At 55.5% G+C, this 13,807-nt stretch overlaps 1 protein-coding gene across 6 annotated transcripts in view; it reads left to right on the forward strand.

The window, feature by feature from the left end:
• MPRIP (myosin phosphatase Rho interacting protein) overlaps nucleotides 1-13,807 on the forward strand; it is an 80,144-nt gene that overhangs the window by 31,443 nt on the left and 34,894 nt on the right. For 3 of the 6 annotated variants that reach the window (XM_069870301.1, XM_069870302.1, XM_069870303.1), the window contains exons 4-7: nucleotides 3,704-3,855; nucleotides 6,150-6,234; nucleotides 10,657-10,867; nucleotides 11,872-12,388. In XM_069870301.1, the coding sequence (XP_069726402.1) occupies nucleotides 3,704-3,855; nucleotides 6,150-6,234; nucleotides 10,657-10,867; nucleotides 11,872-12,388 (965 nt within the window). The remainder of the gene's footprint in view (nucleotides 1-3,703; nucleotides 3,856-6,149; nucleotides 6,235-10,656; nucleotides 10,868-11,871; nucleotides 12,389-13,807) is intronic. The other 3 variants (XM_069870304.1, XM_069870305.1, XM_069870306.1) reach the window with 3 other exon arrangements.

Below are 13,807 nucleotides of genomic sequence, written 5' to 3' on the forward strand. Positions count from 1 at the left end.
GCTGTGGTTGCAGGGCTCTGCATCCTAAGAGCATCCATCCAAAGGTCCTGGCATCTTGTCTGGAGGCTGCTGGGGTTGTGGATGTGTGAGCACAGCGTGACTCACGTCTTGGGCACCCGGGAGGGGAGAGGAGGAGGAGTAGAGCGTACTATAGGCTTTGTGTAGTGTGGAGGGGGATGTTGTGAGCACGTGTGTGTGTAAATACAGATCTGTCATACCAGAGGGAAACAGCAACACTATTGTTTCTTGGCTCTGGTTCCTCTGCTGATACTGGCAGTGTAGAGAGCTGTAGCTGCTCGTATGGTGTGGGTGCTGCCTTCCTTGTGCCGGTGAGCGGTGGGGGGCTGCTCCACTCGCCAGGCTGGAGGTGGCACCGTGGAGAGCTGATGCTCCTGTTGGTGTCCATAGTAGTGTTCTCTTTGGGTGCACCCTCTTGTACCTCCACTCCTCTCCCCTGCTAAAAGACACACCCAGGCACCACATCCAGTTGCGGGGTAGCTGTGTGCTCCATCCCATTGACAGCAGCATGGGAAATGGCAAAGGCAGAGCCAGCGCCTGGGGACAGGGCTGTCCCCAAGGCAGGGACCAGCAGAAGCCAGCAGCTGGAGCTGAGCCTGAGCCTTCACTCCTGCTTCATCCAGATGCAAAGCTTTCCCGTGGCCTTGGGGTCCAACGCTGGGTTTGACCTTGTATCAAGACATCTGCTCTTCAAAGGGCTGGTTGTAGTCTTGGCCTTGTTATTATTTTGGCGTCTCTGCTGTGTTACACCTCCCTGCTTTTGCATTTAGTTATTCCCTTCCAATTGCCGGAGCCATACTGTCCTCACCTGACCTGGGACCAGCCTGGGGCCCAGCTCTGCTTGTCCTTCCCTGGGGATCCCCAGTCCTGAGGAAGCCCCCAGCACAGAAATGGGTGCTCAGAGGTGAGGAAAGGGTCTGTGTGTTCTCATCCCCTGCTGCTGAATCTCTGCTGTCTTCCCTGCTTCCCTGCCATTCCAGTGGCTTTGGCACTTGAAGGCTGTCCCTGTTCTGGTTCCTTAGAGGAGCAGCCATGCACCATCACCAGCTCCTCTCTCGGGGTCCCTGGCCTGTTTTGAGGCATTCCTGGGGTGCAGTACTGCACAAGCTCTGACCTTTTCCTTGGTGGAATTGGGTGTGCGCGTGTGCTTACCCCTGGCACCATCTGCATTACATAGAATCATAGGATCTAGGAATCGTTTGGGTTGGAAGGAACCTTAGAGTCCATCCAGTTCCACCCCGCCTCCATGGGAAGGAACACCTCCAACTGGATCAGGTTGCTCAGAGCCGCTTCCAACCTGACCTTCTCTGACTTCTGGGCAACCTGTTTTGTGTTGCTTTGAGGTGCCTGCACTGCCTCCAAGGAAGGAAATAAATGGAGTAAAGGAATTTACATCATGAGTGAGTGAGGCTGCTAGTCTGTCAGGTTTCATCTGCTTCCAAGAGGTGCAGGAGGGCTGCAGTGGGTTGGAGGGTTCATTCCAGGTGCCCATCCTCTCCCCAGCCGCTGGTGCAAGAGGGGACAGCGCTGGCTTTGCTCACAGCCCCTGTCCTGGTGTCCCAGCTTGGATGTGCGGTGCTGGCTGGGCACTGATGCATCAGGCTGTGTGAGATGCCAGTGTTCACTCTTACAAGGAGGGGCATGCAGCAAAACCACTTCATAGGGCTGGCCCAGTGATGGGGGGGCCCAAACCGGCTCCTCCGCTCCAGGCACGCTTGGGTCGGGGCTGGGTGTGAGCAGCAGGAGAAGCTGCCCTGAACGCTGCCGTGTTGTTCAAGAGGGAGGAGAGCAGGCAGGTTCTGCAGGCAGCCCTCTCCTCTTCTCCTCCTGTGCCAGATCCCTGCCAAATCCCTGTGGGGCCTCCCAGAGAGTCGTGGGGTGCCCGTGGCAAAAGCGACTGAGTGTCTCAGGGTCCTCACAAGAGGCTGGAGATCCCTCTTGGAGTTGCCCTCGGCCCATTATTCCCTGGTCTCAGTTGCATTCCCTGGTGCAAAACGTGCTCAGAGCTGGGGAGATGATCAGACCCCCACAACAATCCAGATTCAGGTCCTGGAGGCCTTGGCTGTGCTGCGGCCCCACGAGACAAAAAGGTTTTCAAGACTCCACTTGGAGCGGGAGAAAGTTTTTCCGTTGAGTTTTTATAGCTCCCGGAAAGCGGGGTTTTATTTTTGTTGTCTAAGAGAAAAAATCCTCTTAGGAGCCGACTTCCCGCAGCGCTGCAGGGTGGGCAGCTGTGTGTGCTCCGTGCCGAGGATCTGGGCTTGACTTTGCTTTCCGTCCATCCCACAGGGTTTGTGGACACTGATGCCCGTTTACACAATGGGAGAAAGGGGGTTTGGTGTCTGGTCCCATCAGCGTGGGGACACCGATGCCACAGCGCCCGTGATGGCTCCATGCCAGCCCTGCATTGTCATGGGATGCTGCCACCTGGGGCCACAGCCACAGGGAACACCCTTTTTCTGGGGAAGGGGGCTATTTCTCACGGCCTGCAGATGAGTTAGTGAGTGGACTTGGGGAGATGCACTGAATTTCCTGGGGTCTAGGCTGGGGCCATCAAGCTCTCCCCGGTCACCTCTCCTTTGCATGGTGCAGGCTGTGTTTGGAGGGGTTTTGCTGGCAGGGGAGCCCGTTTCCATGGCAAAAACCTTAACAATGTGCCAAAAATCCATCTCCCTGTTGGTCTGGCCATCTGGAGGGCACAAGGAGGCTTTGCTGGGGCAAGGAGTTGGACAGGGGCTGCTCTGGCTGCTCCTTCAGTGCCCTTGGCAGCTCAGAAGGGTCCCCATGTCCAGTCATTTGTGCCTCAGGTGCAGGTTCATTCTGGGATGCAAGGGAATCTCAGTGTCACCAAGCCTGGCAGGGCACAGGTGGGGTGGGGATGGGGGAGGCAGGGCATCGCTGCTTGAGGAGGGAGGGCTACAGGCACCTTGCACTGGGAGTGGATGGCCGCGCTGTAATCGGATGAGCCAACGTTGCTCCAGATGGACCCGTCAGCTCTTGTCAGTGCTTACACCCCTCTGGGTCCCTCAACATCCCCTCTGGCCAGCGGCGCCACCACTCTTCCCGCTTTGCTGTGTCTGCGTAGAGCAAGGGGACTGGAAGGTGACACCGTTTTTGCAGAGCCTGCCAGACAAACAACGTCCCTTCCATGCTGTGGTCCCTCCCTGGCAAACTCCCTGGTTTGTTAACTTTAATGGGAAAAACCTGGCACACGTGTCTGTCTGTCCATCTGTCTATATTGCCTGAGCCATCCTGTGCTGAGGGCGGTGGGGCCTTGCGCTTTGCCACCCTCTGTCCCCTGGTGCCACCCCATCGCCCCAGATAGTTTGTGGTTGCAAACTCAAAGCTGGCCACTCAGCGCCTTGCCTTGCTGTCCCTGTGCTGGCGGTGGGGCAGCCGTCCTTCCCTGGGCATCTGGTGTAGGAATAATATCTTGCTGGCAGCAGTGGACTGGACAGGGCTGGACTGGGCTGGACTGGGCTAGCAGGAGTTGTACCTGCTGCTCTGTTTCTCCTAATCTGTGTCCATGGCCTTGCTGTGTGACACATAGATGGGTCCAGGTACTGGGACAGAGCGTCTCGGTGTGTAGGATCCGGTTGTGCACCAGGATTGGTTTTAGGGCTTAACTCTGCGCTTATCTGCTCTTCTGTCCTTAAACTTTCCTCCTTTCTCTTTCCCCTTGCAGCCAACAACCCTCCCACAGGGCACCATCAACATGAACCAGTGCACGGATGTGGTGGACGGGGAGAGCCGGACAGGGCAGAAATTCTCCTTGTGCATCCTGACGCCAGAGAAGGAGCACTTCATCCGGGCTGAGAACAAGGAGATCATCAGTGGGTGAGTGCAAGTCTGGGGCCAAGCCAGCGCAGAGCTATCCCCTTACCTGGGAGGAAGAGGAGGGTGGATCTTGCCCGAGGACCACAAGTGCCAAACACCCTCCAGTCTTTTCCTGGGCAGATGTGGCCTCCTGGAGCTGCTTGCTTTCCGTTTACCCCATCCCCATTTGGACTCACCATTGCAGTGCCCGCCTTGCCCTGGTCACTCCCTACGGGCAAACTGGGAGAAGGGCTGGATGCAGCCCACCCCCCTGGTCCCAGTGGAGCATGTGACCTCTGAGGATGATTAAAATATCACTTGTAAGAGCACCTGCTGCTGGGATGCGGTTGCTCAGCAACACTGACGATTAGACCACTAAAAAGAACAAATCACGGCAGATTTTTGTGGCTCCAGGTGTTGGATGGTGACCTAGAAACATGCTCATCCCTCACTTGTGTGCTGGCCTGCATTGAAGCCAGTAACAGCGAAAGTGCAGAGCCGCGGGAGAGCCGAGCTGCTGGCACACAGCAACCAGCTGCTGCGGGGCAGCTGCTCACCTGCAGGCATTGCCCATGTGGGATGTCTGGCGCTTGCTGCCTTCCTGCCAGTAGTTGTTGATATGTTAAACTAGAGCAGAAAGTTGAAAGGGTAAGATACTCGCTGTTTCCTGCTCTTCCCAAAGCATCTGCAGCATGGTGCCTCCTGCTTGCCCAAGGCATGACAGGAGCAGAGTCAGTGCTCTTTTCCATTGGGATGATTTTATTTCCAAGTGTTCTCTTCGGTTGTGACTCCCCTGTCTTAGTAAATACTGGTTGAAATAAGCATTTTCCTGCAAAAGCTTGGGATTTTGATCAGATTTATGATTGAATATATGTATTGAAACTTCCCTGCTCTACTGAGACATGGGAGTGCAGGTGATTCCCCCTCTGTGCACCGTGTCAGGCCAGCAGATCTGTCCTGTAGCAGCACGACTCCTTCCCCAGCCCTGTTCACAAGCAGGCAGCTGCTGCAGAGCTGGGATGTCGAGGCACAGAGGGAGTGTGGCATGGGGGAGCCCTCTCCCCTCCCTGAACCAAGGTGGGAGTGATGGCTGTGCCCCAAAACATGACTGATCCCCATGCCCTGCTCTGTTCTCCCTCTCCTCATGCTTCAGTTTGCAGCTCAGCCTTTTGTTGCCGGTCCTGCCAGCTGTGCGGGAGGGGAGAGGCATTGCAGAGCAAGGTGGGGCTGATTTACTGTTCATTGGCCTGGCGATGGATTTTGAAGCAGCGCGTTTGCTCCTGACTGCAAGCATTAATCATCCCGAAACAGTCCCACTCTGGGTCTGTGCCAGACGGGTTTCATTTGCAGTTGCAGCACGACGGGAAGATCTCCCCGGCCGGGGGAGAATTTGTTTTACGTTCGTTGCATGCTTCTGGTGTTTATTGCTTAACCAAACCCCACTTGATGTGGTCATCTCTAAACGCTTTGCAGCAGCAGTGTGTGAAGTAGGGGGAACAGGAGAGGGAAGCAGGGACATCTGAAGCAGGAATGTTTCCCAGCAGTCCATGAATCCCCATGGAGTTCAGAGGGATGGAAGGGCAGGTCGTCAGGCTGCGGCAGGAGGGCACGGGAGGTTCCCCCAAAGAATTGACTTGTGCAGGGAATGGACTTCACAAAGCCAAGTTCACGCTGCTCTTTCTTGGACAAAAGTACTTTGTGTCTAGTGTGCAGGCGTTGGCATCACACAAAGGGGAAGGTCCTGCTGGAGGCTCTGTCCCTCTCGACTGTCTTTCAAGATCCTCGAATCCCTGTCCCATGTCAGCCTTGGCTGTGGCTTTGCTCCTGCAGTGAGTGGGGTTTGAACCAAAGCAGCCTGGGGTCATTCCTTCTCTCCTCTTGTCTTGCCTCATTTTTCCACCAGGAGCTGGTTGGGATGATTTCTGGGTACCGTGTACCATGTTGACCCTGACCGGGCTGGAGAGACTGAGCCCCTCTGTGTGTCCAGTTCCAGCTGGGGTTTGTGCTTATAGCCAAGTTGCAGAGCCCAGAAGGATGGGGTTAGGGGTGAAGCGCGAGTGTTCCCTCTCAGGATGGAGGGAGTGATTTGCTTGCAAGCACCCTGCCTTGGAGGTGGGATGGGGCTGTGTCTCCCGTAGGGGAGATGGGATCCTGGAGGTGGGATGACTGGTCACAGCCATCTGTTGCAAGGGGAACAGCTTTGGGGCCTCCTGTGGGAAGCTGTGTTATGCTCCATGGTTAAGTGTGGGCATGGCTCTCATCCTTGTGCTCTGCCCTTCGATACAGGCCTCACCTTTTGTTTTCTCTGCCTGCAGGTGGCTGGAGATGCTGATAGTCTATCCGAGGACAAACAAGCAGAATCAGAAGAAGAAGAGGAAGGTAGAGCCCCCAACTCCACAGGTAACCCCAGGGGGACACACATTGTCATCTGCTCCTTTGCCTCCCTCTCAGGGCCACGGCACTGCTCCTCCCCCGGGAAGGTCTCCCAAACCAGCTGGTCCAGGGCGAGCCAGGGCAGCAGTACAGCGTGAATTAATTCCTGGCCATCACTTCTCAGGGTCACACACAGCTACTGCTGCTTTCTTTGCTGCCGGGGGGCCTATTTCACCTCCTGGGTGCTGTCTTGTGGCACCAACCCTGCACACGCTGTCCCAGGAGCAGCTGCAAAGTCACTTGGTCCTCGTGGGGGACCGGGGAGAGGTGCTGGCTGTTTGTGGGCCATTTTTGCAGAAACAGGATGAAATTCCATCGGGCTCCGATTACCCCCTTCGAGATGACCCCAGAGATAATGGGAATGAAAGGAAAATACTAAAGGCCAGGGCCAGGCTGGGAGCTCCGGGGGCCGGAGCCGGGCTCTCTAGGGACCCAGCGGTGGCTTCGTGCTCACTTTGACTATAAATGGTAAAAAGCGGTGCCGGCCGTGACTCACTCGTTCCTGCTGGGCTCCCACGTGGCCAGAGTTGGGGAGAATCCCACAGATGGGGAACGTGACCCCAAGGCCACCCTCATCCCTTGTGGGGCTGAGAACAGCCGCGTCCCTGAGGCCGCCTGACCTCCAGGCTCACATCCCACCACCATGGGGAACCAGCTGGGAGGGCTTCTCCAGCTGAGCTGTGCTGCGGTGCTGGGGGGCTAGAAGCAGCATCGGGGCTCCCCTGAGCCCTGGTTTTCAGGTCCCCTTCGATGGAGTCCCCAGGATGGTCCTGGTGCAAACCAGGCCATGGATGGATTTTGTATGGCGTTTGTTTGAATCAAGTTTCTACCACTCCACTGGATAAAGAGGTTCTGGGCAATGAGACAGAAAACTGGGGGGAAGATGGCCTTTTTTTGCCCACGAAGCTGGAAGTCTGAGCCACCCCCTGCCAAGGACTGGGGTTGTCACAGCCCCTTGAGTGCTGGCTCTGGTGATGCTCTAGGGAAGATGCTTTCACCTTCCATGGCCAAGAGATGTCGTGCTACATGTTTGTTACCTGTCATCAAGCCCCAGGGAGGGGGCTGCCACATTTGGGGCACCCCAGTGAGCTGATGTAGCTGGGCAGGGATGCTCACCCCATCGCTGGCGCAACACTAAACCCAGGCTGGGTTCAGGAGGGGGACAGGGCGGAGAGGAGAAGGGGCACAGAGCCAGGAAAACATCATTCTGGGTTACATTTCATCACCATGGCAACTTCTTGGAAACCGTACAGGATCTGAGCTCCTGAGCACCAAATAAGGGAAGCGGCTGCGGGAAGGATGCTGGCTCCCTCTGGGTGGACGGGCTCCCCAGGTGCTTGGGGATGGGGTGAGCCTGGTGGCACTTTTCCCCACCCTTGGTTTGCGGTGGTCCACCCCAAGCCCCATCCTGCTTGCTACCCTCCTTCCATTCTCTTCATCCCATCACTCCTGGTCCTGTGGCACCAGAGAAAGATCCAAATTCACTTTTTCAAAACCAACCTTCATGGGGTGTCTGCTGCCAGATGGATGCTGTGCTGTCAGACACACATGAGCAACCTGCAACAGCAGAAGAAACATCTTCCCTCTGTCTCCTGAATCGTACTGATGCAGGCAGCTGGTCTAGGGAAGGAGAGAGGATGCTGGGGAGAAAATCAACACCAAATCCCCCTCTGTGAAATGGCTTCTTCTGAAGTTGGCTGCCATTCAGCTCACTCTCCGTGTGCCGGCAGAGAAAGCCTGATTCCTTTCTAAAGACGGCCGCCCACTAATCCAGCAGCGGATCATGTCTGAGAGCTGCTAAAGGAGGGATGGACACCTTTGTGATTGGAAAAAAAATTTAAGCAAAGGAGATTTCTGTTTTTTCTCACTCCCACATAGTTTTTCCTTGTCTGTGCTACAGCAGAGCTCGGCTGTAGCCAGGTGCTCCTGGGATATCAGGCCATTTTCAATTCCCTCCATCAGAAATGCAGGCAAAGCTGGGAATATTGCTCCAGCTGCACATTCTTGGACAGGAGGTGTTGGGTGCAATCCTTGAGGTGTTTTCACATTTGCCTTGCAAGCAGGTTGCAGTCTTAGGGACTAAAGGATAGGTTTCTCTTGCAGCTTTTGCTGTGCAGGCAGCAGGAGAGTCTGGGCTTGTTGCCTGTGCCTGCCTGCTCTCCCTGGGAAATCGAGACAGGATTTGGGGCTGAAATGTGGGGTTTGAGGCACTGCGCTCTGTTGCAGGACAGGTTTGCAGAGGGGTGCGGCAGGCTCGGGGAAGCAGAGCGTGCCCAGGCACACTGAATGCAACTGGAGGCTGGTTTTGCTGATTTTGGTGTACGCTCCTTTGTGGAGCTGTTCATAGCACTGGGTAGCAAAGAGTTAAGTTCTCTACTTGCTTATAGACTGCTTTTTGGCCCTGGTGTGTGTGTCTAATTAAATATGTATCTACAAATAATTATATGGGGGGAGGTGCAAGGAATATATAAAAGTCTGTATCCTGAGCTGGCAATTTGCTTGGGGCTTTTCGATCAATGAATGGGAGAGGGGTTGAGGTTGAAAGGGCCGTGGGAGATGGTCTGATCTGACCCCTGCTCAAGCAGCAACCCCTGGAGCAGGATGCCTGTGAACTCTGGAGCAGGATGTCTGTGAACTCTGGATCATTTACCTTCAACACTGCATTCCTTTAAAGTGAAATTTCCAAGGGGATTTTTTTTAAGATTGAGGTCATTTGCTGCTTGTTGTGGCTCTGTGTGGAGGCAGGACCCGGCAGCTCCGGCGCAGCCCTGTGAGTGTCAATTTGGAGGAGCAGGGCTAAAACCCATGGTGCTGATGAAGGAGGGGATGCTCTTCATAGCCCGTGTCCCCACCCTGTGGCTGCTCCTGGATTCCCCCTGCTTCATGGAAAGGGAACATGCAGCCAGAAAACTTCCCACAATCCGGAGACTTTGGAGGGGGGTTAATTGTCATTGATTTATTGGTGGCTTTAAGGAAAATAATCTGCTAATGTAGAAGCTTAATATGACAACAGCAAAACATCTGCTAGCAAACAAAGCCAAGCCCTAAACAGGTTGTGAGAGCTGCTGCCTCTTCTGGGGCGTGCCCGGAGCCAGAGCTGCCCGGGCTGCGGCCACCAAACGGCATCGTCATCTCATGGACTCCAGAGCCCCTCATGAGCGAGAGAAGCATTTCAGATGATGAGTATTGTTTTAAAATAGCATAAAGCTCAATGTGATATTGTATTTCCTTTGTAAAAGAAGCAGCGTGTTCAGTAACCAAAGCACCCGGGAGGAGCTGGTTGGGTTTTATTCTTTTTATCAGTGGCCTGTAGCAAACCAGCTGTGACAAACAAACAACACAGCTGCTGGGGCCAGGAAATTTTCTCCTCCATCCCTTGTCTTTTAGCTTGTTTTTTTTATGGTTTTTTTTGGACATTGGTTATAATACTGAGAAAATTCAGTGCTGGCAAACAGAGCTGGGAGAGAAGCCTGATGTTGGTCTGTATTTGTGAGTGGCAGTGGTTGCCCACAAGAGAGCCTGCAGAGGGATCGGGGATGCACAGAAGGACTGCAAACACGCAGAGGAGAATGAGGGACAACACTGTGTTTAATTGCTTTAATAACAAGGGTGCACTGTCCCCCCTAACTGGGTTTTGGCAGAGGGGACATTTCCAGGTTCTCTGTGGTTCAGGACCTTACAGAACTGTTTCTCTGTGGGTTCTCAGCATTGCACTTTGATTGGAGCACGGAGCCCCATGTGTGCACTGGACAGCTTTTGGGAAGAGTTGTTCTGCTGGAGCGTAAGCAGAGCCACACGGGGCCCTGAACACCAGGGAAAGGCCAGGGCTTTGCTCTGCTCAGGGCCAGGCTGTGTGAGCATGAGATGACTTTTTCCCAAGGAGTTACGTGTTGCTGGCCACAGCATCACGTACAATGCACCGGGAGGGGCAGTTCCTATCCAAAAAACAAAGTGATCCCCTCCACTCCCACAGCGCCTGGCTGAAGGTCTCCTTCCTTTGTCAGCTCGCCTTTGCCCTGGATCTTTTCCCAGCTGGATGCATGGGGAGGTGCAGCTGATTTTGGGAGTCCTCTCTGTGAAAGGATAGTAAGGAATGTTTACTTTCTCGCTGTGATAGTGGCACTGATCCTTTTGGACGAGGAAGTCCTGACCTGCTGCCCAACCACACTGTCCTGGGGCAGGATTTCCACCTACGAGTTTGTCACCTTCCAAATGCGGTGGTGGCGCACGGCTGAGCAGCCCTGTCCCTGTCCCCATCCTTGTGGCATGTGTCGTGAAGCAGCACACGAGCATCATGGAACCCACGCCTCCAGGGACAGCCCCATGGGCACGCTGGGTATGGAGCTGGGGCAAACCCCCTAACCCTGCTGTCTCCTCTCTTCTCCTTAGGAGCCCGGTCCTGCGAAGATGGCCGTGACCAGCAGCAACATCCCCAGTGCAGAGAAGGTCCCTGCCACCAAGTCCACGCTTTGGCAGGAAGAAATGAGGGGCAAAGACCAAGCAGATGGGAGCAGTGGCATCAGCCCAGCGCCGAGCCCGGTGCAAGGTCAGGCTGGGGCTGCCAGCTCCCTGAAAGATCCCATGCTGGACAGCAAGGAAGGTGAGGATGGAAGTGCCGGCACTGGGTGATGCTGCAGGGGCCTGGCAAAAAGAAACACGATGAAGGAAAAGGTTACAATGGGCTTGGCTCCCAGATTGTCCCACTGAGGAGTGGAAGGCAGCCTCCATCCCTGCTGTATCGTGCAGGAACCAGAGTGAGACTTTGCAGGCTGGAGTTCAGGAAGGAACAAATTTGCATCACCTGCTGGGTAACCATACTTTATGGAGCCCAATCCTGCCCTGACAGGGAGATGGGGCTGCCTCACTTCGCAGGTGGTACTGCCCTAATGCTGGAAAAATAAGGGGAAAACCACCTTTTCCAGTGCTTCCACACCCACTTCTGGGGCACCCGGAGGGTGTGGGGCCACGCTGCGCTCAGCCTGGCTGTCAGGGCTGCCAAGCCCTGAGCACTGCTTCCTCCTCCAGCCCTGCGTCAGGGCCCTGTTTACATTTGGTCTCCTTGATGAGTCCCTGGAAGGCGCCAGGGCTGCGGCATTGTTCTCCCTGGAACAATAAGGGTTGGGGACTCTTCCTGCCAGGGCTATGGACAGGTCCCACATGCCGTGGCCATTTCCTTTATCTGCCCCTTCGGATGGGGGATGCTTCCTGCCTGCTCCCTCCTGCAGGGACAAGGTGATCATCACCTTGCGCCTGCAGAGCTGTGGTTGATGCTGGGCTGGGAAGGTTGGGGATGGAAATGGGTATGGAGTGGTTACTATGGCCATCCATTTCTCAGTTTGAAGGTTGAGGTCTTTCAACCGTGCAAGCTCAACCCAAATGTTGGACTGGCGTCCTCAGTTCCCTGCTGACCATCCCACCATCCCCATGGGCGTGACAGGCAGTCAGGGTGGAAAAGCCAAGGGTGCATGAGGTGGCACAGCACGAGGCTAGGGCTCAAGAGTGCCTCTCCTCTCATTTCCTGTACCCTTCATGGGTGGAATTGGGGTGCTGTTGTTATAAGCAGAACTTGAGCATGAAACCAAGCGTGACTTTCCTGTCCCTTAGATGAGAGCTCCATGAATGGAGACCGGATAGACTGTGGGCGGAAGACACGTGTTGAGAGCGGGTACTTTTCCTTGGAGAAGACCAAGCAAGACTCGAAGCTGGAAGAGCAGCAGCTGCCACCCCCACCGAGCCCACCCAGCCCCAGCACCCCGAACAACAGGTACAGTTATCCCAAATCGCCCTCACAGGAGCATGCCCAGCCCTTTCCTTCCCCAGGTACCCGATCAGGCGACCGAATGATTCCCAGCTTCTCTCTGAACTCCTTGGACTCGAAGAGCAGTTGCCCCATGCACAAGGACTCCAGCAGCAGAGATGTAGGAAGGGGAGCTGAAAAATCGGGGCGTCCCCTTTCTTTTAAAGCCAGCCGGCAGTACACCACCCTGGCCGACGTTCCCAAGGCCGTTAGGATCAGTAATCGTGAGGCCTTCCAGGTGGAGAGGAAGCGACTAGAGCGGAGAACCCGGGCCCGTAGCCCTGGGAGAGAAGAAGTGGCCCGGCTCTTTGGCAATGAGAGAAGGTAAGGGATGAGTGGCTAATCTCCTCCTTGCATGCTTGCAATGGCAGTGAGGCGGTGTCCCTGCCGCAGCCCCATATGGAGCAGGCAGTATTTGCTGGGTGAAGCCTCTTTGTATTACGCTGCTCCTGGGTTTAAGGACACCCATCTACACCAACTAAGCAGTGTGAATGTCCTTAGTAGTGCCAGCAGGCGGGTGTCACCCTGCCCAGCTGCTTTGGGGACAGCCAGCTGAGTTGGGTGATGTTCGGTGGCCGTATTTACAAGCAGGCCCACTCTCCCTGTCTCCTCCCCAGCACGGCACACGCTGGCAGCTGGCACCATTAATTAGGTTAGCTCTCTAAACGGTGTTAGAGCCGGCTTCATTACGCAACTGCCTAATGAGCTGAGAGAGGTTTCAAAATGTCACAGCATTAATCTGGGAGAGGAGAGGCGGGTGCAGTGCCGAGGCAGGGCGCAGAGGCTGTAAAACAGCTTTAGTGCGGAGGAGGACGGGGAGGGTGTCCGCACACGCGCCAGCACCGCGCACCGATGTGTTTGGTGCTCTCTGGGCGAGGCGAAGGATGGGCTCGACTTGCCCTGGGAGAAACGCGTTTGTGCAGTGAGGGCAGCAGAGCAAACCAGGAGATGGGCCCCGGGCGAGAGGGCTGCCTGCCAGTCTGATTTTTCTCGCTTGAGTTTTCCTCCGGGCATGTTCTCTCTTGCACGGTTTCAGCAGGCGCCTCTCCTCTGTTTCTTCCCGGCCCCTAAAGGACTGTTTTCCAGCCTGGCTTCCGAGAGCTGGGACTGGAGCTGGGAAGCACGGCACAACTTTGTGTCGGTGCTGCCGGTTGGCAGGAGAATCCCAAACCCAGCCCAGCCCTGGCAGTGTTCACAGTAAATGCTGGCCTGGGAATAAAGGAGAAGAGCACCGATTTTACTTTCTCTGCCTCGGGAACTGTGTCTTCCCCAGGATGGAGAAGGATGGCACATGTGGGCCCCTTGGCCACTCCAACTGCGGTCAGGGCTGGGGAGAGGCTGGTGACTGCTGGTTCGCAGGCTGAACTGGTGCAGCCTGTTGGCTCAGGTGTGGGTGAGGTTGTGTCTCTGCTGGGTTTGCTTGTACAGGATGTCCCAGCCAACACCTGCCCCGGTGCAAGAGGGCGGCACATTCCTCCCTGCTGACAGCCCTGGAGGTGTCGCGCAGCACTGGGATCCAGCACAGAGCTGGGATGTGCCAGCTGAGGGCAGGGAGGAGCAGGTTTACAGGCAGATAAACAGGGGCCAGGAGAGGATGCTGCTGCCAGACTGTCCTTTTTTAATGTCAGCCCCGCTCATTGCCTGCTGGCAGCTGTCTTTTCCCAGAGCAAGTCTGTTTTTCCTAGCCCAGCTGGACTCCTGAGGCTGTTAAGAGTCTTTTTTTGCTTTATCAGTATTGGCAAA

This window comes from Phaenicophaeus curvirostris, chromosome 16 (genome assembly GCF_032191515.1).
Source record: "Phaenicophaeus curvirostris isolate KB17595 chromosome 16, BPBGC_Pcur_1.0, whole genome shotgun sequence".
NCBI classification, from domain to species: domain Eukaryota; kingdom Metazoa; phylum Chordata; class Aves; order Cuculiformes; family Cuculidae; genus Phaenicophaeus; species Phaenicophaeus curvirostris.